This window comes from Chelonia mydas, chromosome 3, assembly GCF_015237465.2.
Source record: "Chelonia mydas isolate rCheMyd1 chromosome 3, rCheMyd1.pri.v2, whole genome shotgun sequence".
NCBI lineage: Eukaryota > Metazoa > Chordata > Testudines > Cheloniidae > Chelonia > Chelonia mydas.
In genome coordinates, this window is record NC_057851.1 from 149,147,917 (window position 1) to 149,175,876 (window position 27,960).

At 40.4% G+C, this 27,960-nt stretch overlaps 1 protein-coding gene across 4 annotated transcripts in view; it reads right to left on the reverse strand.

Moving 5' to 3' along the window:
- The window catches only part of RBKS (ribokinase), a 106,209-nt gene that overhangs the window by 3,463 nt on the left and 74,786 nt on the right, over positions 1-27,960 (reverse strand). For 2 of the 4 annotated variants that reach the window (XM_043543528.1, XM_043543527.1), the window contains 2 exons: positions 20,206-20,394; positions 7,183-7,251 (listed from right to left, as the gene is read on the reverse strand). In XM_043543528.1, the coding sequence (XP_043399463.1) occupies positions 7,183-7,251; positions 20,206-20,394 (258 nt within the window). The remainder of the gene's footprint in view (positions 1-7,182; positions 7,252-20,205; positions 20,395-27,960) is intronic. The other 2 variants (XM_037895561.2, XM_037895560.2) reach the window with 1 other exon arrangement.

Sequence of the window (27,960 nt, forward strand, 5' to 3'; positions counted from 1 at the left end):
GCTTATTTCAGGGAACTGGTATAGGTTATACAGGCAAAAAGCACTCTCTTGCCAGTATAAGCTGCACTTACACTAGGAGGGTTTGCCTGTATAGCATTAGTGACAAGCCTTTTCTAGTGCAGACTAGGTGTAAGTCTCTGTGAGACAAGGGTGAAGCTTCTGGCTTCAGCTACTTGAGGTACGTGAACACAATTTCTGAGAGGAAATTTGAGATAGGAAATGTGGTTGACTTGTTTGTTTGTTTTTCCACACTCTAAAGGCTTAAACTATTTTGCTCCAGATCAGAAGGAAATTAAAAAAAAATCACCTTTGTGTTGAGACTACCCACGGAAAATACCACCCCTGTAGAAATGTTTGTCAAGTTATCAGCAACTGAAAAGGGAGGGACAGACTGGCAGTTAGGGTGACCCCTCATGCCATGTACTGTGTAGGTTTCTTTTCTGCAAAGTACTACTTTGCAGTGAATGTTCCAGTCAAACCTCTTTTCCTAAGTAAAGCCCCTGGCTTATCCTGCATCTTGGTCAACTCTGTCCTGCCTTACTTTAAGTATCTACAGTCAGCACAATGTAGAACTGGAGTCTGGTAAAATCAAAAACTAATGAAAGTTACACTTTACAATGTAAACAAAGCCCCTGCTTGAGTCAACAATATTTGAACATATACCTGCCTGATTAAGGTTTTGTCACTTTTTGTTCTGCCTATGTCTCTGCTTTTGTTTCTATACTTTAACTGCAATGGCAGGTGGAACAGAAACAGGCGATTACTGTTAATTCTACATCTCGTCTTCATTCATGCTACCATGCTAAGAAGGGGAAATGGTAATACAGTCATCATTCTTACAAAGTGATCACTTGAGTAATGCAGCATGCCACCTGAGCATTTTAATGAAGAGCCCTCAGACCATCCAGTGTTAACTGGCCACCTGACATACAGAGCATCAATCCGATAATTAACTCTACCATACATTAGGGCAGTGATACTCTGCCTGAAGTTCATGAGCCGCAAGTGGTTCTTTAATGCGTCTCCTGTGGCTCTTTGTAGCACATGCTATTAAAGCACTGTGTGATTTAATCATCAACCAATCAGGATGCTCTTACTATGTTATTAACCAATTGTAGTTGATAAAATAATAATACTCGGTCAGTCATATAACTATATATCTCCCCCGTCATACTGTTTAATTCACAGTACTATGGCTCTTTTGAGTAATGTTGATCACTATTTTGGTTCCTGATCCACCAGGGTCCGAGTATCACTGTATTAGGGAGTTGTATGGGAAAGGATCCTTGGATATCATGGCCATTACAGCACTGTCCTAAAAAATCACCTGAAATGATTATTTCAGTGTTTGCTCCTGAACTAAGAGGACTAATATGTGCTCCAGCATGGAAGGCAGCTGGAAAACTAAAGTTCTTCAAAGGCGTATTTCCAGTAATGGGAAGCTGGTCCATGGTGCCTTGACATTGCAGAAGCCTTTGCAGACCCCCACTGTGCCTCAAGGCTGCAGAACGTCCCTTGATTTTGAATAACAAAGGAGGTGAAAGAGTGGTCTGTGGCACTGAATGGACACAGACAGGTTTCCTACCGTTCTTCACAGTCGAACTCAGATGCTTGGAGAATGGACTTTCTTGGATAGGCCTGGATGTTTAGCATCCTTAGGGCTACTCATGCAGTTTCCACAGACACAGCCTTAGAATGGTTCTGCGAGCTCCACATGTCAGAGGGCACTGTCTCATCAGCCTGAATCTACAGAGGCAACTCCCAAAGAACAATAGTTGCTAACATTTTTCTATGTGAACTACTTTCAAAGTAGGAGCCACTACACAGGTGTGGGAGATAGAGGTATGTGTACAATTCATTTTGTAGGCATGCTGCTCAACTCTGCTTCTGTGGATGGTGCAGAAGCTAAGTATGGCTGTATTGGTACAACTGGTCAAAAGTCATATGAAGAGCAGCAGCAGAACTGATTCAATTAAAGGGTAACTGCAGCAAAAACTATTGTTGGCCTACAGACTCCTCACTTCAACACTACCCTGAACACACCAGTGCATTGTGGTTGAAGCATATATTACCAACTTTGGCCTGTTATATCCAGAATAGGGGACTCATAGAGCAGGAGAGAAAGCAGGGCACAAAGGGGCTAAACCTCAATGGCATGTTTTAAAATAAAATTGAGATTATTCAATACAATAGAACCTCAGATTAAGAAATGACCAGGCAACCACACACCTCATTTGGAACTGGGCGAAAAAAAGTAAATACAGGATTGTGTTAAACATAAACTACTAAAAAAAATAAAGGGAAAGTTAAAAAAAAACAAAAAACAATTTGACAAGGTTTGGAAACTGTTTCTGTGCTTGTTTCATTTAAATTAAGATGGCTAAAAGCAGCATTTTTCTTTTGCATAGTAAAGTTTCAAAGCTCTATTAAGTCAATGTTCAGTTGTAAACTTTTGGAAGAACAACCATAATGTTCAGAGTTACAAACATTTCAGAGTTATGAACAACCTCCGTTCCCGAGGTGTTCGTAACTCTGAGGCTCTACTGTATCCTGGTAAGCAAATGTTAGTTTATTTATATTCACATGGTTCAGAGTCTACTATAGCCAAATATACAATGTACTCTGCATGGATATCTTTGAAGCTGACAAGATATACATAGTTTTACCTCCAATTCTCCTCATGAGAAAATTAGATAATGGATTTTATCGTATGGCAATAATACTTTGAACTCCTGTAGCACTCTCCTTCTAAGAATCTCAGCATGCTTTGCAAACATAAGTAAATTCACAACACCTCTTCTTTAGCCAATGTATTTCATAATTGTACCTTCAGGATTTCTTAAACCATTCCTTGGAGCATCAGTGTTGGTCACTAGAAGATAAAATACTAGACTAGATGGATTATTGGTCTAATCTGGTATGGCAATTCCCAAATAAATGTTATGGTTTTAACTTAGTTCTATGGCTTAGAACTGTTTTTATTTGTAATCCATTTCTATAGTCTCTATTACAATCCTTGCAGTCCCTTGTTGTCTTTCTTCTGTGTCTGTGAAAGGAGCAATTTTGGTTACTATTGCCCAAAACTGCTCAAGATTTTGTATTCCTATGGGAGGGAAAACCCATGAAACTTTAGTCTCTTTATTTTATACCACAGCCTTTGTAAGCCCTGATTGATCAGTGGCAGTTCACACCTCTAATGTACCTATTTTTATACAATGGTCTGGGAAGTTTTTTTAAGAAGAGTGCTTTGTAAGTGGAAACTCTATTGTGCCACAGCTGATTTCCCCACCAGTACATCACTTTTCAATCAGTCAGACCTGGAATAATGGGATACATTTCATTTGTACAATGATGATTTTTACTGTTTTACTCAAAATTATTTTGTGCCATAGGGGTAGTAGCATAATTCACAGTACTGCACCAATTATACTCACTTCCACCTTTTTTCCAGAGAGTCATTTCCTCTTAGGGAAGAGTCATTGTAATCAGATAAAAGAAAAAACCTGAATTTGGCAGCATGAAGCCACCGTAAAACTTTTAAATGCTGCTTTGGAGATTTTGCAGAAGCCACGATTCATGTACTTTTTGGGTTGATCACACTGATTCAGTTCAAACCATAGTAAAAGCGTGCTCGCAAATCCTGAAAGGAATGGGCCATTTTATAGCACTATGGTAGAAGCAGCACAGAGTCAAGTCTGAACCGCATATTACTGAACTAGTGACTAAACCAAGACACCTAATAGAAGAATCAATAGAAAAATGCATCACAAAATAGATTTAGCATATTTATTGGACAAGTGTAATTCAAATTATGAGCAGTCTACAAGGGAGTGTACATCAGTATATTTTGCAAAAATAGTGAAGTCTTACAGTTAGATTGTGCTTTTGCACCATCTAAAGCAGAGATCCCCAAACTGTGGTGTGCCCCCCTGTGGGGTGCAGAGGAATGTTCGGGGAACTGCAGCTGAGGCCTAGGCCAGCCCCCATGGGGGGCAAGGAGGGAGCGCTACCCAGCTCCGCCCCGCCCCCGTCCCCAGCTGTGGCTCCAGCCTTGGCCCCAGATCTGGGGGGAGGGGAGTGCAGACAGGAGTAAGGTGGGTGAGAGGTAAAAAGTTTGGGGACCACTGGCTAAAGCATATGGCCGCGCATAGGTGCCCCCCTCTAAGGAAGGAATTGTGCCTCAGTACACTGGTAGTGGCATGCAGAGTATGCGTAGCTACACGCCGCAGTAACCAGGAGGCTGCATCCGCACTGCAGTGTGCAGGTACGCACAGCAGTCCCTACTGATGGAGCCTTTCCCGGCTGCTGGAGTCTCTCACTGTGGTGGAGAAAGGCTCTGACAGCGGGACCCTACACTGCTAAAAATCACCATGTAGCTGTGGGGGGCGCTGCTAGGGTGAAGAGAGAGCTGCGTAGGATACATGCCCTAGGTTCAGGTACATCTGTACTCTACAACCGCATGGTCTACACTGCTATTTATACCTGTGATAGGGAGGCATGCAGCGTATGTATGCAACGCGCTGCATTTAAGTGTAGTCAAACCCTCAGAGAGGCTCAATTTCCTCCCTGCTCCGGTAGTAATGTGCTACTCTGCCATACAAGTAGTAAGATATCCCCGCAAGCCAGCTCAGTTCTGCTGGCCGACATGTTGAGGGCAGAGCCAAGGCCCCATCCACTCCACACCCCTCTGTGTGGGGGAGGGAATAGGGGGTGCACAGTCCCAAGTCTGCTGTCTACACCCACACTATAAATGAAGGCTCTTACTCTTTCTTATGCCACTGCAGAGGCACATAGCCCATAATTTGCCCCAAAAATCCATAGACTTTCCCCATTTCCAAGAACAGACTGAGCAACAGCATTGCTATAGTATGTCTCATTACTAAGGGCTAGATTGTGGCTCAAGCTCTCTGGATTGGTGCAAAGTTAGCGAGGGTCCTCTATGGTTATGGTGGAAAAGGCCTTTCCACTCTTAGGGCCCAATTGAGCTACCCTCGCAGTGAGAGGAACCTCACTTCTGTATAGTCCCAGTGATTTTAGTCAGCTGCTCATAGAACAAGGTCCCACTCAGTGTGAGTAAGAGTGACAGAATCAGCCTCCTTTTTAGGGGCTTATTTTCAACCCCTTTGGGTTGAAATGGTGCATACTTGTCCTCAGTGTGACGGAAGGCAGTTAATTTGTAAATCTTGCTGGTTTGTCCCTTCCCCCCCATTTAGCAGACTGGGCAAGAGAGAAAATTTTCACCCATTTCATTATGCAGAGGCCTCTGGGCACTCAGGTGACTAAGAACTGGGGTATTTTCCATCTGGAAACTAATCCACGTTTAATGCTCAGTGAGGGCAAGTGCTTCCACTATCTTAGAACAATGGTTAGGGCCCCAGTCCTGCAGGGAGGACTGCACAGGTGGATCTATGTGCCCACAGTGAGCCAGGGAAGTCAATGGGGCTTAGCCCAGGCCTTTAGTTCTGAACCTTTGAAGGCCTAAGTATTTGAAAATGGCAGAGTGATTTTCCACTAACACCGTAACTGGTTCCTTCTACAGTGCCAGAACAGCGCATGGGGTATCTACAGACATTAGTCCAGAACAAAACAAGTATTTAATGGAACACCAAAATGTTATTCCAACAGAACTGGGAAGTTTTGTCATTTAAAAGTTAACACAAATTCTGAATGTCAGCCTTAAGGCCCCCTTAGAGCTGGAATTGGGGCTTTTACACAACAAGCCACAGAGGTCTAGAAGAAGCACCAGGGAGATTGGGTGGAGTCACAAGGCATTTAGGCACTATACTGAAATCAGTGGGAGTTAGGCACCAAAGCACCATTGTGTACCCCATCCATTGAGCCTCAGAGACACTTTCTGGTGGGTGCTTGTGTTCATGCACAGTGAACACTTTGTGCCAGCCTCCTCCTGTACTCCATGGGCTGGCAGAGGAGAGAGGGGTAATAGCCAGGCCTTCTTCCTGTCTCCTTTTCAGATACCTGTTCCCCAGAGGCAGCAAGAAGGAGTAGTCCCTGCCTTCCCTACACTGTTTTTATGTGTGGTCCTTGTATAGCCTTGCAAAGAGGCTTGTTCTCAACTGCAGCTGAACAAGGGCAGCACATAATTTGGGCCTTAGTATCTTTCCGTAGCTCAAGTATGTCCACTACAGATTTTCAGTTGGGCAACATCTAAAACAGAACACACCACACAATACTTGGCATCAGCATTCAGGAATTTGTACCCACTTCCTGACAGATTTCCTGAAGGTTCATTAGCAGTGATTAACGGGCTACGACGATTAACCCCTGCATTCCTGAGAGATGAGTGTTTTAACACAAGGTCTACTGTGTACATGGGTTCTTTTCTTCTTGAAACCTCTTACAAGTTATTCACCAATTCTAACAAGATCAAAGACCAGCCTAATAGAGACCTGAATTCCTCTGGAGAGTTATCAGGTTTGTGGTGGATGTTGGGAAATAATTTAAAAGACATATATATACACAACAATCACAATCTCAGGCATTTTGTCTTTTATACATAAATCTAAAAGGCACATTCAAATAAATCTAAGAGGTTTGAGGTCTAATAAAATGGTACTTACATAGCACGTTACATTTTCAAAGCCCTTACACGTCGGCTGCCTGGGAGATAGGTAACTTATTGTCCCCATTTCACAGGATGGGAAACAGACACAGAAATTAAGGAAGTCTCCACTAATTTTGAGTGTCCACCTCAAGATACCTATGCCCTGATTTTCAAAGATGTTGACAATCCACAGCTTCCAGTGACTTCAACAGCGGATTGTGGGTTCTCAGCACTTCTGAAAATCAGGCCCAAGTTGGGAACCCAAAAACTGAGCTGCACAAAATGACTGCACATTTTTGAAAATTTAGGCCTAAGTGAGTTGCCCAAGGCTCCAGCAGGATATCAGTCAGAAGTGGATCTGAAGAGTTCCTGCCTCCCCTCTTAGTTTGCAAGAAAAACAGCCCAAGGCATTTGTGTGATGCTGACACTGTCTCAGCCCAAACTGATAAAACCAGCAAACGTTCACCCACTGCAAAGAAAAGCTCCATTCTATTATGTAGTAATATTCTGAACTGTCATTCGACTCAGGAAAAAAGAGGCCAAAGGGAAATGGTTAGAGACTTGACAAGTTATTTAATCTTTGCTATACAACAGCTCCCGAAAGCTAAGGAGGTGTCTACCTGCAAAGAGTCCTCTATTTTCTGACACTCCAAAGCAGTCCTCAGAGTGTTGATGCTCATACAAACTCCCTTCAGCAAAAATAAAATAAATAAATAAATAAATAAATAGCATTAATGAGAGGTGATAAATGTCTTTGTTACTCAGTGCTGTGAGTATGCTGAACCACTGAGTCTTAGCTCAGTTCTCCGGACATAGATTTATCCTGCTGAGTTTATGAAATTCTTCTTTCAGCTCAAACAATTCACCACTAATTTGGTTCCAATCCTGGTACACTGGGTATAGGATATTTTGGTGGGGAACATTTCACTTTAGGATACGTCATTGGGTAGGTTTTTAGTTTAACCTACAATTAGCCTTTCCTTTGGTATCTGCCACTTAGTTTCACACTTGAGTTGTGATCTTAAGCCTTATGTTCACTTAAATCTGGAAGTTCATATACCTAACAGTGAAAAACGAACACTGAGAGTAAAAAACTTCTTCCTGGCTGAGGTGGATGTACAAAGAAGGTACAAACACAGTGCAGGACACTTCTCGGCAAACTTCAGCCCCACAGAAATGTCCTTCAGCAGAGATCTTGGGAAGAGCAGCACATACAATAAGATTTGAATTATGTACATAAAAGGGCTTGGGATGGTAGCTAGGCATCAGTGACAATGATCATGAAGATGGCCCTGCTAAATTTAAGAATGTTCAGAGATGGGGTTTTGGTTCAACCTACTACAAGCAAAGAGACTAGTTGTGGATCTAGATCCAAACTTCACCCAAGTTTGAGGGTATATAGACCTAGAGTTTTAGTTCAGGCCTGGCTCTAACTATAGCATCTTCTATGCAGCAGGTCCTCATAGCACTTCACAAGCTTTATTCTCAAACCTCTGTACAGCAGTTCTCAACCAGGGGCTGGGGCCCCCTACGGGGCTGCCAGCAGGTTTCAGGGCATCTGCCAAGCAGGGCCAGCATTAGACTTGCTGGGGCCCAGGGCAGAAAGCCAAAACCCCAACACATGGGGCTGAAGCCTGGGGCCCTGAGCTCCTGAAGCATTCATTCCTGAAGCCAAAGCCTGACCAATGTAGCATCATGGGCTGGGGGGGGGGGGGGGGGGGGGGGGGGGCACGCGCTGTGGCAATTGCCCTGCTTGCTACCCGCTAACACTGGCCCTGGCTTTTATATGCAGAAAACCTGTTATTGTGGCATAGGTGGGCTGTGGTGTTTTTATAACATGTTGGGGGGAAGGGGAGGACTGAGATAGAAAAGGTTGAGAACCCCTGCTCTGTAAGACACAACCAGACTCTCACCTCTACCAACAACTTTACTCATCTCACTTCAAGAAGTATTTCATCTTCAGCACTTATGCCATACACCATAACTTTTTCCTAATCATGCTCACTCCTACTTAATTAATTTGTAATTCCCATTTAACAAAATACTTCAAAACAAATGGAGCCAGACTCCAGCCTCTCATCAAGTTGCTCTGCACCATTCTGGCAGCACAAAACAGCTGGAAACTCTGTAGACCCAGCTATTTGGGGATTCCCCTTGCTAGTGCTGCTACTCTATATGCCACTTCTTCTAGTGATCCCCCTCAGGCTGCTTTAAATTGTGCCAGGGGCTGAATTAGCCTTTGGTTGGCTTCGGGATCTGGGATCCACCAGCGTGGTCCCCCCTCTGGTGTTGTGCTAAGTGCAGCTTAGCCAAACCAGAGGATCTGGTCTGTGACCTGAATGCACACAAAGCACCATATCTTTACTGCATGGTTTTGGAGTTCAGGTTGTAGGTTTGGTTGCAAGTTTGAGTTTAGGGATGGAGCCTAGGAGAAGGTGATATTAAGTGATGAGGTTGGGTCATTGTTTGAGAATCGGAAAATATCGACTTAGGCTGTCTATTTCCTGGATTTTGCTTGTTTGCAGTGATGTGAAATGCTATTCAGGAACTTTAAGTGAATGTAGGCGTTTTGGGGTGTGGGGATAATTATAAAAAAATAGTTCACTTCTACAACAGACTATTTAACAGAACAAAGCAATGTAGCACAATGGTTTGCGACAGGAAGTGATCTTGGCTATCTTAGTTAAAGAAAAGAATCACATTTTAAATGGATGAAAGTCTGGGTCATTTCCATGAAACGGGGTCCTTCTGTATAGTGATGTTAATACTAATGTTATAACATCAGAACAACAGACAGAAATGCAACACAGTGTGCAGAGAATGGAGCCTATGACTGCATTTGCAATTAAGTTCTTGTTTAACAAGCTGTTTTTGTGCTTTTTGGTTTATTTCTTGCCTATCTTTGAGAATAAAAGTAGGGGGGAGGGAGGGATGAGTGAGGTAGGAAGATTGCATGCTTGTAAAATTTCAGTAGCCACATTTGTTTTTTCTCTCTCAAACTGAAAATGCAAAATGCCTCATGGTGACACTACAGTCTGCCAAGAGCTCACCCGATGACACACACAACTGCCGTGTGGCCTGGAATTGATCAAAAGAGCATTTTTTGCAGTAAAACTCCATATGCATGACTGCCTCTTCTAAAACCACAGTATCTAGTGCCTTTGTTAGATGGCCATGGCTTCCTGCTATCTCTGAATGATATATTCTGGAAAAGCTTTGGTAGTTTTTGCCTTTAGAGTTCTTTGTGGGGGTGTTGTCTCGTTGGCTCTCTTTTCATTTTTTTTTCCTGCCAAGCTGCTTTAATCATCCTAATGAACATTCTTGTTGAATCTTCTCTCTGCTTAATTCAGCAACATCTGATCCATAGAAGATAACTGCTCTTGTACTATATAATATTATTCTTCTGTATTGGTCAGTTTTCCAGTTCTCAAGCTGTGGGCTGTCACCAGAACTCATAAAGCTACAGAGGTTTCCATTCCCCCATTTATGGTCTTCTGTTGAAGGAGATCTGGTCAGTCACTTCCAACCAGATCTTCTGCAGATGCCAGGAGTACACCATATACAAGTCACGTGATCCCATAGTAGCTTCTTGGAAGCTCAGTGGGAATGGGCACAAGAGGTTCTGGGGCAGATCTGGAGAGGATCAGCTAAGTGTGAAGTCACAGTATGAAAAAAGTTAAGAGCCCCTGCTGTAGAATGCATGCTTTGGCAGGGCTTCCTTACCAGAGTGCCTTGCTCTGTCAGTCTTAGGAAAGTTGCTGTATTTGTGCTCAGGTTACTTTACCCCACAACATGTTACTGCACATGCAGATCTGGTAAATTAATTTAAACAAACCTAACAATGTGTCAGCTGGGCTTGAATGACTGAGATAGTGATTGAGGGCAACCAGGACAAAGGTACTTCCCCTGACCGGAGAGATCCTGCTTGCAGGATACAACTGCCTACAAAATGGGCTACTCCGTCCAAGGGCAGGGTGCCTTTCTAACTAACTGGGTAAGAAAGTCACAGGCTTCAGTAAGCAGGGCACAAATCTTCATAGACTTTTTCCATCTTTTCATTGTACTTCTTTGTTTTTAAAGAGTAAATAATCTGCCCCCTAAACATTTGGACAGCTGGCAAATATCATGGCTGCAAGCTGGAATCTGCTTTTCCACATCCCATTTGTGCTAGGACTGCGGATTTTTTTTTTTTTTTAATTCTAAACAAATCCCTAAGGAATGTGACAAAATCATGATGTGCAGCCACAAACTGGCCCTAACCCTAAATATCCATTCTCACAGGTTACTGCCATTATTCACCCAAACTTATTATGTTTCTAGCGTCCTTTCATTTGCCAAAATTTGCTGTAAAATACCTTCTGTCCAGGCTGATGGCTTAACCCTTTCACTCTTGGCAAGAAAAAAAACCCAACTAACTCTTGACCTTTTCCTTGTTTTTTAACGGAGAGTTTGCAAAAGCAACAATCCTGATTTCCACATCATTCTCATTTCTCTGTTCTTGTTATTTTAAAACACTTATGAGGCAATATCATAAATCAAAATCAAAGTGCTCTTGGTTTCTGTGGTGACCAAAACTAGCTACCAGTGGAAAATGTGTTTGGTAGAGGCGGAAGGGAAATTAGATCTCAGTTCAGTTTCAACATTATTGCAACTGGCAATCTCAGCAAAGAGGTGAGAGACCCTGGAGCCTGACTACCCTCTCCTTGCTGGGGCAAAGCTGAGGTATTCAGAAGCAGGGGGATACTTCTTGCTCCGGAGTGTGCTGTACCTGGTTCTGTGCAGAGAAGACTCCAGCCTCCCAGAAAGTCAAGCCAGCAGTTTTAACCAAATTCAATTCACTTTAAAGGAGGATGAAACGAGTCTCTTGTCATTTATAGGATAACTAAAATATAAAATCCAAAACTTGTAGTGTATTAGCTTGGCCAAGAATACTTTGCAGCATGACACAGTGGCTCACATTTTTAACTTCAGCCTTTCCTGCTGCTCAGATCATAAAAAGGCATTGGGAAGGTGAAGTTCATGGTTCACAAAGAGTCTCACCTTCTAGCGGCTATTCTTAGCAGCAGGAGCTTACACCGGTTGATGTGGCTGCACACTGGTTTGACGATCTTCCTTCCTCCCAACTCTGTGCAGTAGCACACCCCAGAGTGCACTGCCCCATATTGCTATTGATGCTGTGCTGTGTGCCTGTCCTGGGAGTGCTGTACCTTCTGCTGCCACAGTGTGAGAGGGCTACCCAGGGTGGATTATCCCCATGGGAGAATCCTCTTAGGGCAGGCACTGGGTGGACTGCCATTAGCATTGAGGGTGTGCTGGGGAAAGGAGTATGTCAAGGATGTATCCATGCCGCTGTGGCCATTTCAGCTTGTGCTCCAAGTCATATGCAGCCTTAGGGAGGCCATGATTTAGCGCAGATCCCAGGGCTATATAAATTACACTGGCCTATTTCAGTCTTTTGAGCAGCCTAGAAGTGAGAGGGCACAAAGACACCTTTGCCCTCACCTTCCCCTGGGCTGCATCTTCTGCACTGCACCTTCTGGAGGCCCAGCACAGAATCTCAACTCAGCCCCTGATTTTATAAGCCTTGTCTAGACTAGAGGATTTTGATGTTACACCTCCCTGCCGCTGTGGGGACACACCTCATGTTCAAACACACAAACGCTTGGATAGGTGCGCAGGTGCTGCCAGCACTCCTACAATTCCATTTGCTCGAAACAAGGCTCACTGCCATTGTAATCTAGACTAAGAAACTCCATGAGACAGAGTAATAGTGCTGTAGCTGCACGGCTGCAGCCGGGATTCCCAGCACAGTCCCTATAAAGCCCCTGCAACCCCTTCTGTGAGCACTCTCTGTGCATCGCATAGAAATTCCTATACTATCAATTGATTTCTTGTTTTGAGCTACTCCAACTGCTGTAATTTAATCCACATGTTTTGGAAGGCACAATGCAAATGGATCCATCTTCCCAAACAGGTCTGGCCCTCACAACCAGGGAGGGGTCGTCTCTCATGTACACACTGCATTTTTTTATTTATAGAAATGCATTGGATTATACAATGAAAAATATATAATTTCACATTTTAAAAAGAATTTGGTGAAGAAGCTCTCCATCCGTGCATTACTGTTCCTGCAACACCCTGCTTTGGGGATCTATGGGATAGGTGCCCACAGTACACTGGTATTGCAATGGTTGGAGAGAATGCTGTGTATAGACACAGCACCGTTGGGCACCTGGAACAGGAAGGCTGGTGTGGACGCACTGCTCTATTGGCCCATTACAATGGTTCAAATGAACTTTTGTAAGTTGCAATGGTGCCATTCTCTAACATAGACAAGACTATATGAGATACATCCTACGATAGCTTGAACAATGTGAAATTTTTGCACCATTCCTCATTCAATCCTATTTGCCTTTGAGCAGAAGCATGGTCCAATACTTGGGGCTCCAGCCTGGGACTTGAAAGCCTGGGTTCAAATTCCTGCTCTGTCACAGACTTTCTGGGCAACCTTGGGCAAGTCACAATCTCTTTTGTGCCTTAGTTCCCCCATCTGTAAAATGGGGATAGTAGTACTGCCCTTCCTAACTACTTTACAGGAAGGTTTTGAGAACAGATGTTTCACAAAATATGAAGTGCTCAGTTATTACAGTGATGGAGGCCAAATAAATACCTAAAATAAAGCCATGAGATGATCAGAAAAGAAACAGGAGGGAGAACACACTCCAATACTTGGAACTTCTGGGCAAGAGAGCCAGTTAATTCCCTGCTCTCTAAGTATCTGAAACAGAAAGTGGGTTTCCTATGATGTTTTAGCTACGGTGCGTTAGAGGGGAGAGAAGTCTCAATATTGGTTTTAACACAGTTTTCCGTTCTACATCTTTATTAAGCACCCCTGCGAATTTAGTGCCATGCATGCAGGCACTGCTGAGAGCCCACTCTCTCTCATCTGTATCTGTTAAATTATGCATTTCCATCTGGAAGGAGACTATACAGGGCTGTAGGCTCTCTTCCACTTCTTAAAGTAAGGAATGGAGAGGGATTTAATTAGATTGCTGGGTGGTTGAGAATAAGACTAGAGCAAGGCCTGGGTGGTCTTCAGCTGGAAAACAAAGCTGCAAGTTGTTTTGTACAAGCCTGCTTCTGTTTGGTCATGTTGTTTACTTTGTTCATGTGCACTGATTAAAATCCAGTTACCAGTCAGATAAAAAACTCTTCTTATAGGACAGTATGTCTAGCGATTGGTATCAGGGACTGAGATCCAGTACTCTTGGCTTTATTTCTGCTTTGCTACATTGTCTCTCTTTGTGACTTTGGCCACGGCCTTTTGGCCCAGTTTTCATAGATTATCAGCACCTTCGAAAGGCTGGTCACATTATATTTTGTGCCTCATTTTTCCTCTGTAAAAAGGGGATAATAAATCCTTCCAATCTCAGATGCTTAAGTACTTTGCAAAGTACTTGGAAATTCCTAGTACTCAGAAAAGTACAGGATATTATCATTCCTCCCTCTCCAGCTCCTCTGGGTCCTGATTCAGAGGGATGCAGTGTATTCCTAACTTGTGTTGAATTCAATCTCTCAAACTCTTAATGATCACCTACATATGCTGATGTGTATTTAAAGGGTCTGAATCAGGAGCAGAAGTTATGATGAGCAAATAGATTCCCATTTACACTTAACTGTGAGTCAAGTCACATGCAATTATTTCAGTCATGTGCCTTTTCACAGTTAAACTGAACTTCAGAAAATAACGGGTGCATCTTTAAATAGATTTACAATGCAGATTGGAGTGTCTTGCAGATTCATTTATTCCTTATTGTGTCTCTCTTCCAAAAGTCAATGGGTTCCATATTAGTAAGAGAGGAAAAGCAGAAGACTAAGTCAGAAAGTGGGCTATGACTGTAAATAAATGTATTCGCTAACTTGTTTTGGATGCATGTTAAATAAAAGAAGCTATTATACACCATTAGCTTGTGGCACATTAATGGGAGCTCTGTACATAATTTTCTTGTGTTTATGTGTGAATAAGCCCTACTGATGGCCAAGCTGTTTGCCTGATAGTTACTGGACTTTTTAAACAGGCCCTCTCTTTTGTGGTCAGTGCCCTTTCCCATCTCATGCTACAGCTATGGGTGGGAAAAGGTTAACCACACAACAACATTTTTCTCCTCTTAACAAGTTACAGAAGTTTCCATCAAACACAATGTCTGCCAAATATTTCATTTACTAGCAGCTGCATTTGTATTTTGTTGAGAGGTAGTTGAAACAAAGTCACTGTTCTTTGTGAAACTGCATGTTAAATAATGTACAGCTATGGGAGATTATTAAATAGCGAAGACATCTGATAATATTACAGTCAACCACAAGTTCCACTTCTGCTGATGCACAGAATTTTGAGTAATTAGTCATTGCATGGAGTGTTGTATTTATATCCCCTTGTGCCACAGCCGTTAGGCCATAAAGTCAGAAGACAAAGAATTGCTGTTATTAAAAGGCTGCTCTCTGGTTTATTTATATGCTACAGCTTTATTTCAGTGTCCACTTCACTTTTCTGGTTTGGGCATTCTCCAGACCAGGAGATAAGTCTAAATCAGAGAATTTTAGTGTAAACAAAGTTGCTATATACAAGACCTCTCAACTTCTAAGAGGAAAAAGCTCAGAGTTTCCATAAGGCCACAGGAGTAGAAGAATTGTCTTGAAGTCGAGGGACAACTTTAACAATAAGGATTCCTAGGTTCTGTTCTTGCCTTTGCTGTAGACTTCCTGTACTAAATACACATAAATTAATATCTCCATTTTACAGATGGTGAAAATGGAACTCAGAGATATTATGTGGCTCATCCATATTTATATAGCAAGCCAGTGGCAGATGCAGGACTCCTTACTCAGTCCTCTGGTCTAATCACTAGACCACACTGCCTTCAATAGACAACAATTACACCACAGAAAACTGTAATCATAGGTATTGTGGCCTATCTAATAGGGCATAACCATCTACTTACATCAGTCTTTTTTTTTTTTTTTTAAATAGAAAAATAAAGTGCACGACAACTTCAAAGTTCAGGACAAAGTCACTCTTAATGTGCTTTCTATTTCTTTAAATGCATTCTCTTTACCTCATTTTAATAGTGCAAACGAGGGCAAGATTTAATTCACTGTAACCAGAAACCAGAAGAAAAACTAATACGACTGGGGACAAATTCACATTGTAACAATGAGCTTTCCCTTTGCATCTTGTTATAAAAAATTATATTAATATTTATGGCACAGAAATTCAGAATGATGACAAACAGCATCCATAATCTTTCCTAGATAACGATGGAATCTCAGAGCAAGGGTGACTATACAGGATACATTATACACTTATTGCAAGTAGTAGGCATGACTGAGCAGGGAAAAATTGGAATTTTATCCTAGGTCATAAGTGAATTCCCTGTTTATGAGCACATGTCACCTCAACCTGTGATCTCCACAGCTCTTATTTCAAAGCAGGGTTGAGTTTGGTCAGTACTTGGATGGGACGTGCGAGATCTCTATGGAAAGTCTTGGTAGTGCAGGAAGTGGTACTAGAAATTCAGTAGCTGCACTCAAAGGGCACCATGGTGCTAGAGATGCTGTGTTTTGAATGACATAAAACAGACATCTTTGATGTCTTGTGATTATTATGGGCACAATTTTGAAAAATGGCTGTAAGTTTGCCATTAAATATTGTGTGTGCACAAACCCACCCCATTTGTAAGCGCACACAGTATTTGGATGTGTAAGTCAGGGACACAGACATCTAACTACCTGATTCTAGGTGCCTGAATGTGGGGTTTTGTGCACAGAAAATTGCAAAGCGCAAATTCAAAAGTCATATGGAGGTTACTAAAAATGCAGCCCTAAAAGATACTGTGATACTTTTCACAAAGAGGAAGGGTGGTAGTCCCAGTTCTGGCCATATTCCAGCTTGGATAATTATATCCTCCTGACCTATATACCTTGGCGGTTTCAATGGAATATAATGAGGTGATGCAAATGGTTCTGTAAATTACACTTTAGTGGATGGGCATAGAAGAGGAAAATAGTGGGGGAGATAATAAAAGGAGGGTTTAAAAAGATAAAATGGAAAGATAGAGTGGCAGACTTTTTTTGTTGCTGTTGCTATACACCAGCAGAGGCTGCACTGAATCCATACAGTCCCCAGTGCAGATGAAGTTGTGGCCCATTTGTGCCACCCTAACCTTCCAGCTTGGACAACTTTTTACGTTCCTACCACCGGGACTGGCAGCGGCTATCATCATAACCACAGTCAGTCTAGCTTTCAGAAAGTACATTATATTGTTGCTCAACATAATGATACATTCCATATATATCACTTCTAGATTTGGCCTGATACTTGTCAGTTCTTGTTTTACACTGTTACATAGTGCTACTGTGTACTGTTGCATCCCACTTCAGATGGGCTGCATTTCAGCAGTTGGCAGTATGAGACATAATGTAGATATACACACAATACACATTATGTGTTATCTATTTCTATGTAAAGGTTTGTATAATTTTAGTAACTCTTATGAAGTGTTCTGGTGCCCATCTGAATAAAAAATGCTATATAAATGGAAGATCATGATCTTTTAAAGGTGTTTCAGTATAGTGCTGTGTATTTAATGTCATTTCAAGTAAGGTGAAAAATAGCTTCCTCTAAAAATAGGTAAGGAGAATCCATAAATGTAGTTTTAAATAGACATAATTGATCCTCTGGAGCGTATTATGTTATTTCATAAATTAATCTCACTTGAGAACACCTGACCTAAAATCCCTTAGTGTGTGTGCTCAGTAGCTAATATTAAATGGCTTGGCAGTATATATTTTTATTTTCTTCTCAAATCACAAAAACTGGATATTACTTTTGGATGGTTACCTAATACAGTGTTCCTGAAATTCAGCTATATACAAAGTTAGCAAGAACAAGTAAACTGAAAAGAAAGCCAATTCATTCCAATAGAGATTTGTTACAGTATGTCACGGTAACAGGAGAAAGAGACATTTGGGTCTTACAACACCATGTCTTGCAAAACTTCCTTCTAAATCACTATTGGTGCTCTAGATATATTATACTGCCTACGGTGAAATCTGCTAGCAATCATAGGATGTATCAGATACTTTAGTAAAGCCCTCACTTAGGTAATTAGGGACAAAAAAATTCCACAGAGTTATTTTTTTCTTTATAAAGTGTGGGTGAAAAATGTCAGATTCTCAGGCCTGAAGGCTGATATGCCTATTTATCCACACTGCTGGTATGGCAGTGGTGCAAGCTTTTCCCATTGTTCTGCAGATGGGCTTCAATCCTGATCTAGAGGGACCATTTCTAGGACTGAGAGGAGAGTTCAGATTCTATGGTCTGCTTGGTCCTTAGCGTGTCTTGAGAGATTTGTTAATGGGGTGGGGAGACCTGTCCATACCACTGGGAGAGCTCTGCTAAGCTCCACACATGTTTTGTCTGGGCCTACACAAAAATTGCCAAAAATTTTCATCATTGCTACCACTGGAGGAGCTGAACTGGTGGCAGTTCAATAATGATGGCAGCGTTACTGTAGATACAGCTTCAGGCTGCTGCCCACACTTAGAGGTCACAGCAGGCTTATAGGACCTGGTCTGGTACCAGCATTGCCAGTTCTCGTGATTTATCAGGAATCTCACAATATTTGGCGTGCTGCTTAAAGCCCCATTTGCTGGAATCAAGATATTGCATTAGAATGTTAGCTTTCATTTAATTTTTTTCTAGCTCTCATGGCTGCAGAGTAAAGCTTGCAAATGTGACTTGAGTGCACCCAACTAAAGGCTCAGACACCAAAAGGCAAATAAAAAGAAATTAACAGGTGGTTTTTTTCAAAAGTCTCATGGTTTTAAGCTTATGTCATTATTTTTGAACACTTGGGCTTGGCAGTATTGTGGCACTTAAAACACAGGGCCACCAACACTTTGTCTGAACTAGAGGTTCCACAGTTAATATAGTCAAGTCATGATGTTCTGAACTGCCAAGCCAGATAAAAGGCACTTCTCAGCCACAGTGTGTAGTTTCAGTATTGCTATATTATCCCACCAGCAGCAAATCACTTTAGATATCAAATATTAGCTGATCTGACAGTAATTTGGGGCTTCTTTTGAAAAGGGAATTCACACATTTCCTCTTTACTTTTGTGTGCTGTGTCGTGAAAAGACACTGTTACAACAGGACCTTGAGCATGGAAAGATTAAATGATTTGCCCAAGATCATACAGAAACTCAATGGCACAGTCAGGAATAGAACGTCAGTCATCTCTTAATTCCTGGTCTATGGCTTATCTGCAACACAATTGTCTCCAATAAGAACAATGATTTGAGTCATCATAAAAACCTCAGGATACTCCAATCATTAGTGTTAGCTTCAGGTGACTTCTTAGCCAGGGGAAGAGGGAGAAGAATCTGACATACAATAGTATCAATAAATCACAATGCAAATCTGGTCATAATGATCCTCTGCTTTGAGTGAAGTGGATTTTATTCCCAGCTCTGCCACTGGCCTGCTGAGTGACCCTGGCTAAGTCACTTCATCGCTCCATACCTCAGTTTCCCCATCTAAAATGGGGATATTTACCTCCTTTGTAAAGCACTTTGAAATCTACTGATAAAACCACTATATAAAAACTAGATATTATTATTAATACATTTCAGATATGTGAGGCACCAGATGGTCAAATCTCCAAATGTTTCTATAATGGATTATTGTGGCAGAACATATGTAATAGTATTCCATTACATTCATCAGTTAAACATATAGTTAGTACATACAGTGAGGCAAATTCCACTCTCAGTAACATCAATAGATATAGTTTGGATTTATATCAGATGTAATTGAGCACAAAATGTCCTAGTATACACAATGTGACAATATAATTTTGCTATGAGAACTTTTAACTGTTGCTTTTCATTTGTGGTTCAATTAGCAGTCCTAAATTCTGTTAAGGTAGGGTATTCTACATTTCATTTTGAGTAGGAAGGGGGGAAAATACCCTAAAAATTATAAAGCATACCTGGTCACTGACCTTTTAATCCTTGCCTATCATAAAACGATTGGTCACAACATATTATTTCTGCCTTTTCTGTGTTCTATAGAAGTTGAGCACCTGGTGCAACTTATGCTGGACTAACTAAGGGACTTTGTGGGAGCAGTTCAGACTTGTGTAGGAAGAGACCCTCATGCATTACGTGAAGGGAAGAATTCTTGGGTCTCTCCTTTCTCCCATTCCACTAACTGCAGGGTCATTTCAGTTCTGGAGATGATTAATTACATGACTGTGCAAAGGTGACAACTATAGGGCTGCTGATGCTGCGGGCCTCATCTGTAATGGAGTGAGCGAGAGAGAAAGAAATGTACCAACTCCAGTGACAAAGGAAAATGAAGATATCATCCGTGTATACAATAACTTTTGCATATCTACAGCACAGCCTATAAAACTTGAGTGAACGGGCATTTGATATATAACAGACTGGAAGCAACATATCAGTTTCACATTATAAATTAGCCTTTGCGCTAGTGCCCAGGGATTTGGTTGATTACTCAGTGCTTTGCTTTAGTGCTTAAGTAGTCTTTTCCAAGGCAAGACAGTTAAACCACAAAAACATACCGTAGTGTCCACAGCCCTGACCTTCCCAGCAGGAACGTGCTTTGGAATAGGCTCATCCACTGATATCATCACACAGCCTTCTGCTCCCAGAGTAACGATTACTAGTTTGCAGCCTCTTTCTAATAGCACGAGTCCCACCTTCCCAGCATCTTCAGGGCTGCCCACTGGGATGCCTGTTAAAATTTCTGCCTGAAAAATAATCCAAACAAATCAAAATCAGAACCAGATAGCAACTAATTTATCAGAAAATGGTTGAACTTTAAAAGAACATTTAATTCTTTTAAATTTAACTAGGTGAACCAAATATTTTATCTTTCCTAACAATATTCAGAGTTGTGTTTACTGAAGGATTTTTTCAAACAACTGACTAGGTCAAATTACTGAACCTGCGGTGAATTTGTCCTGTTATGTGTATGTCTGTGGCTTATGATGATGGTATATGCATTTCAGTGTAATCACACATGTAATACAGACAGACAGAAACACACAGGTTTGGATGAGAGCTCTTTGGTGTAGAGTTGATATAAAATTTAACTATAAATAAACACATGCGTGCGCACACATACACACACAATCAAACAAGCAATGTTTTTATTGCAGGACCATCTTGAAATCATTTCCGCACTCCCATGCAATGTACTGAAATACTCTCAAGCCTTGATTCATATTGGTGTGTGTCTTCTACAATTTAATATCCCTTCATGCACGCTATATTACATTATCCTCCTTCAAATCCCTCCATAACTCACTTCCGCTGTAATACCCAGCTGACCATGGCTGGGCAGGTGGTGATGTGTGGCTACCGCTTTCCATAAGTAACTTGTTTGTTACCTCCTGCTCATCACTGTTAACTCCTTCTCCCATCTGTTTGTTTCATCCATCTGTTGCATCTTCTCATAAATCAAGATCATTTACTTTCTGAGGCAGGGACTGTGTTTGTAAGTCAGGGCTACACAGCCCTTAGCACAATGGGCTCTGATCCCTGATCAAGGCCATGAGTCATTACCAAAATACAGTAATAACAGACTTTGAAAAAAGAAAAGGAGGACTTGTGGCACCTTAGAGACTAACCAATTTATTTGAGCATGAGCTCACGAAAGCTTATGCTCAAATAAATTGGTTAGTCTCTAAGGTGCCACAAGTCCTCCTTTTCTTTTTGCGAATACAGACTAACACGGCTGTTACTCTGAGACTTTGAAAACTTTCTATGAATAAAATTAGGATTAATATGAAGGCTGTGGAAGTAGGTCTGAGTGCAATCCAGCTCCCACTGAAGTCAATGGAACACTTCAGCCCTGTCTCTCAGTGTCTGTCACTGTTGTTCCCTGGTTCTCTGTCTGCCCCACAACTCCTGAGCAGGGTAGCCTGCCACCCAAGACCTCCCGCTCTGGCCTTAAAAGGCCTATAAACCCTGGTACACTGCCCCAGAGAGTTTACAATATAGTTAATGAGATTCTTAATGGGGTTTATTTTGTACATATGCTTAGGATCAAATCCTGCAGCCCTTATTCAGGCAAATCACCCACTGGTTTCAATGGGGGTTTGACTTTATGCTAGCAGGATTTGATTCTGTAAATGTTTTCAGATAAGCATATTTTATAAGTGGGCGTGGCAAGGTGTGGTAACAAATTCTCACAGTTCAAAGTGGTTTTTTGGCCATGCTTAGAAGCTATCCAAGGGACAAGAATGTAATACATTTTAGATTGAGGAGAAGGTTACTACACTTAGAATGGTTTCTGTTTGGTGGATTAATGTCACCACACTGCTCAACGCCCTCCAGAAATAGAGAATATTTAAATAAATTAAATCCATACAATTTTTTAAAGCTAAAATTCAAATTATCTGAAAATAAGCTAATTAAAAACCAGTATAAAATGTCACATAGTACTTCACAAAACTTGGCAACTATGCCTCTTCTGTGACACTTGCAGGAAACTAGCCAGCCAATAATAGCTGGGTAGAGGGGGAAGTTAGGGATAGTGGATAATTATTTTTTATTAAAGTGTATTTATTTTCATTTATTTTCAACATAGCCCTTTGTATATTGCTTGTGTAGATTATAAGATCTTTGGAACAGGGACTACGTTTTCCTTTGTGTGCACAGTGCTTTGCACATGGTAGGTGCCACTGCAATAAAAATAAATATAATCATGACAACAACTGTACCAATACAACTGTGTAAGCTTGTAAGTGCAGACATGGCCTAAGTGACTTTGGAATTTGCTCCGCCACAAAGGCCAGATTTGTTAACTTTCCAGGCATGCTATTTTTTCAAGCCTTTGGGAAAGGAGTGGGTTTAATTTGGGTAGGGAGTCAGTCAGTTTGATTTGGGTTTAATTGGGCTGATTATTATTAATTTTTGCTGTTTTTTGCCCAGTGATTTAACTATGGGGATTTCCTAAGATCGTGAATAACATGAATACATTACTTCAGTTTATATGAAAAATGGTCATTTTAAATTTTAAAGTGTCCAAAAAATCTTGAGGTTCGCTCTATAGAAATCAAAGCAAAGAGGAAATAGATACTGTCCTTTCTAAAGCAAAGCTCCCATTCTGTCTGCTTAGGTTTTTATGTTGTGGCCATCTTCTGGCACCTAAGTCAAGCAGACTTTTGCCTGAGTAAAAAGAGCAGGATTTGCTCCATTGTTTTGTGATTGGTGTTTTTTTGGTTTAACGAAATTCTTCCACTGCATCCGCTTTGTTGATTACGTCCATACAAAAAATATTTCTTAAGAGATTCTTAAGCAGATAGCTTTGCTGCTACATATGTATGAACATAGCACTCCAGCTGTTTGTTAGCACAGAGATGTAACTCATCTCCAGCAGGATGGTGAAATTAGAACACACTGGAACAAGCTAGGAGCCATTTTCCCACAGAAGTGGCAGAAACCAGACTGATACTTTGTGCCAATAGTTAGAATTTTACAGTAAATGTCAACTGATGTTAAATATAAATCTGCTGTGCTGGGTTATAAATTTCCTCCCACCAATAAAATCTCATTTAAAAACATACTGTGCTACAATTGAAGGAAATAACTAATGGTTGTCTTAAAAAAACAACAACAAAAAAACACTGTACAATAACAATGCCAAACGCCCAAGATGGACTTTTTAATAGCTTTTGATTGAACTCTCTCTCTATATATATAAAGGAGTCTACTTTTCTCTGATTATAAGGGTAAGTCCCACAAAACTGTCAATAAACTAAGTTCAACACAAACATTTAGATCATGAAGCTACTATTTTATTCCAAATATGAGGGTTAACGGAACAGTAAGGTTGAAGAGCTGAGAACTCAAACACCAGGAAAAAAGCAGAGTTAAGGTCAACCAAACTCTGCTCCCTTGTTCTTATGCCTTAAAATATGGTCTTTATATTTGTTACATAGTGCAATTTATAATTCCATGAAAAGAATTCAAATCCAAATTAAGGCTACATACAATTTTTATGATAAACATGCTTTATTTTGCAGTATTTATTTTAATGTCAACTATATAAAGCACATTATGTATTTCTATCTAATTTAGTTTGTCTACTATAGTGCTGAAATATATACTTTAAAGAGAATACAAATATAACATCCATAGATAATAAGAATATCATTGGTTTCAGAGTAGCAGCCATGTTAGTCTGTATCCGCAAAAAGAAAAGGAGTACTTGTGGCACCTTAGAGACTAACCAATTTATTTGAGCATAAGCTTTCGTGAGCTACAGCTCACTTCATCGGATGCATCCACTGCATGCATCCGATGAAGTGAGCTGTAGCTCACGAAAGCTTATGCTCAAATAAATTGGTTAGTCTCTAAGGTGCCACAAGTACTCCTGTGTCTTTTTAAGAATATCATTGTGACATTTGTGAATGTACTGCATCCATTATAAAAAAGTATATACAAGCTGCAGCCTAGATGCTAACTTGTAGAAAAAGATAATATAATCTGAGAAACAGTGTGCGATCATGTTACAAAAGACTATATTCAACCTCACTTTTCATTTTCTATCTTTTGAGTGCTTAACTATGTAAGCATAAGTTTATGTAATTGTATGGCATTATATTATATATGGCATTATTTGACAAATATATATTTAAAGACAGACCATATTTTAAGTCATAAACAAAAAGAAGCAAAACTAAGGCTGAGTGTTCAGTTTTACATTTGTTGGGGTTTTTTTTGACACCCAAGTGCTTGGTACCCCAAACATAACATTATATTGAATATAGTGTTTGAGGCATGGAATTGTCTTGATTTGTTTTGTTTTGAAAGGGGAAGATACATTTCAACTATTCAAATTGTGGATCTTGTAATTTAATTGATCAGGAGCTATTTGGCTTGATGCCTCCATAAGCCAGTCACGCTTAGCCAAGCCTTCCGAATCATGCCAGATTTTGGGGTCTCTCTGGCTCATCCGAAATTTCCAGGGCCAGATCATCAGCTGGTGTAAATTGCTGTAGTAACAAGGAGTGTAAACTCTTTGGGGAAGGGATCTTTTTGTTCTGTGTTTGTACAGCGCCTAGCACAATGCCCTACTGAGTTCATGACTGGGCTACTGAGGTGCTGCTGCAATAAAATAATGGAACTGTGCTGAGTTACACCAGCTGAGGATATGATCTGCAGTTCTTAAAATTGTCCCAGTTCAAGATACGTGTCAATTTTAAGATATTCCGCATTTGAAACCTACTGAACCAATTCGTTTCAAACTTGACTTGAACCTTAAATTGTATTGAGAACTACATCACAAAGTCTTGATTGTGTGAATCCTTACAGATGAGTAATCCCACTGAAGTCACTGAGATTCTGCTCGTGAGTGAAAGATTGTAAAAGCCGGCCACAAATCAAGTTAGTTATTTGTAGCTTATAATTGTTTCAAATTACCAAGTTTCTAATCAGAATATATGGGGGGAAAACACTTCTCATGCTAGAATAATTCAAAAAAAGGCTGAGTTGCTTGAGCTTAAAGCTCTTTCTCCTTTCTGCACCCGCAACACTGTCCAAAGAATCACATATTTCGTTTAAAGACTAAATATGGAAAAATGTCATTCCAAAAGTTATAAACAACTGATAAAGTGGGTTTGGAATGAGGCTGGAATTCAAACGTAACTATATTGTGAAATGCCTACACTCTCTATCAATAATGCAGCAAAAGTAATTTCCCAATATATTAACTCTGCAAATGCCAGACCATGCAAAGCTCAAAAGGGTGTTAAGAATGTGGGACAGATTATTGCTTTATGTATCTGATATATCTGTTACCTATTGCTTAGTAAAACTTCTCCCTAATGACTAAATCTCCATATTATAAAGCACTATTTTGATTCCCAATCAATGACAGACATATTGCCATAATCTGAATATACTGCTTAATTGACTCTGATAAGTTATCAGTGATAATGAATAAACTCTTGATTCCAGACATTAATTATTCCTTCAGAAACTATTTAGCTTTCACTAACACAAATAATATGGAGAAATCAATGTGATAATATAACTGTATAACATTTTTCATGATTTTTTCATGACAGGTTGTTTATGGTAGGTCTCTCTCTCATGTAAACTGTTGTTTTTTATATTTATATAATGCCTTTCACCCAGGCATTTCACAGTGCTCTGCAAATATTAACTAATTAATCTTTTGCTTGACCTCTAATAACTAGGTCATTATTATTCTACTTATTTCACAGATAGGGAAAGCAAGGGCTAGACAGATTAAGAGACTCACCTAAGACTGCACAAGTCACTGGCAGAGCTGGGATTACAACTCATATGAATCATGAATCGGACTTTGCCCCAACATTTAAGCAACTTTGCTTCTTCTGAAAAACTTTTCAATACCCCCTCTGCAGAACCAGATGACTCTAAGTATATTTAGGGTCAGACCTGAATCTCAAATTCGTGGGATGTATTGCTACCTATCCTTCAAGGCGAGGCAGCAATACACGCAAATAGCTCGTGTGATTGTTTTTATTATTTGCATTGTGGTAGCACTTAGAGGCCAGAGCCTCATTGTGATATGCATTGTACTAACATATCACAAAGAGATGGTCACTGCCCTTGAGGAAGTCAACTTGTACATGTCAGTCTTCTCAACGTTGAAAAAGATGAAATGTTAGAAAAGGTCTCTCTTGTTTTCACTAAAATGAAACTTGATACATTTATTCTGCATTTCTTTCATTAGAAGAATTAGGAGAATGGAGAGCTAGCACATTCCTGCAGAAACCTCAGGGATTAAACTATGTTACATCTGGTGTACAGAGAATTAACAAACCAGTTTCAACAAGCTTGATCTTTCTGGGAAAAGAAGAGGGGGAAAAAACTAAAATACAAGCTAAGCAAAGAAAGAACTGATAACCTTGCAAGATTTGTTTTGAGCATTTTGTTCATAAACCACATAGAAAGAACTGACAGATGTAAAAAATATTTATTACTGAAGCAAGCAAGAGTAAAAAGAACAGCTTGTGAAAACCCTTCTAGACAAACTAATGGTAGATGTTCCACTGATATAGCATAACTTTGTTTGCTTCTTTCCAGCACATACATCCATAAGGAACAAGATATACTGTTATACCATATCTGGCATGCAGAAGCATTAATATCTAAAGTGTTTAATGAATGACAAACATTGAGGTGTGAAATTATATTAAATACACACGTTTGGGATATGATATCACTTGGTAAAGTTTGCAACTACACCTGACACCTCCATGCCTTCGATATTTTGTGAGGGAAGAGGCTGAAAGACTTCACAGTCAAGATGCTGACCTATGAAAAGGTACACAACAGAACATTCCTGACTCTATCACATGACTGTTTTCAGACAATCCTGAGATACGTTTTTTCTTTAGTTATGTAACAATATGAATTATAGTATGGCTCTTACCACTGAATGCTGGATGCCATAATCTAATTGGCTGTTTCATCATTTCTGCTGATACCATACTCCTATGTATACTAACATGAGGTTAATAGCTTCCTATTAATATACCTAGGAAACTTTAGCACCTGTAGACGTATGTTGATAAGTACCAACATTAAGGAAATTTTGGCAAGTTGTGTCATAAATACTTGAAAAAAATATATATATACAAAAACTTAATTTGGCCTTGAACATGTACCTCCGCAGATGTGTCCATGTTAAATAGAATATCCTGGAAACAGTTGAACTGGATCTCTGTACATCTGTTAATTGCTAAAAGAATTAACCTTACTCACTAGAAGGACAAGGAAGCTCCATCTGCGAAGCAGTTTGTTACAGACATAGTAAAGACAGCTTTATTAAAGTTATTAATTATTTGTATTACAGTAGCCCATAGAAACTCCAATCAAGGATCAGAGCCCCTCAAGGAGTGGAATACCAGCCATGGGATTTAGCCAGACAAAGGTCATTCAAGATTTAGTGAAAGCAGTTTCAGTGGAGTGGCGAGGGTGGAAACTGGCTTGAATGGGGTCAAGAATGGAGCTGGAAGATTGAAACTTAAGACAGCAATTGTAGATGGCACATCCAATAAGCTTGGTGAGGAAGGGGAGAACAGAGATATGGCAGTAGATGGAGAGGCAGGTGGGGTCAAAATTGGGTTGAATGGAGGACAAGTAGTATGATTTTGAAAGAAAATGGATGACATACCTAAAATATATACAAGAAACAACAGGAGAGTTGTAGGTTCCCAAAATGTGTATATCCAAGATGAGAAGTAAAATAAAGAACATATTAGTTAAAGACTGTGGGATAAAGAGTTTGTTTTCTATTCTCTCTTTAGTGGGAT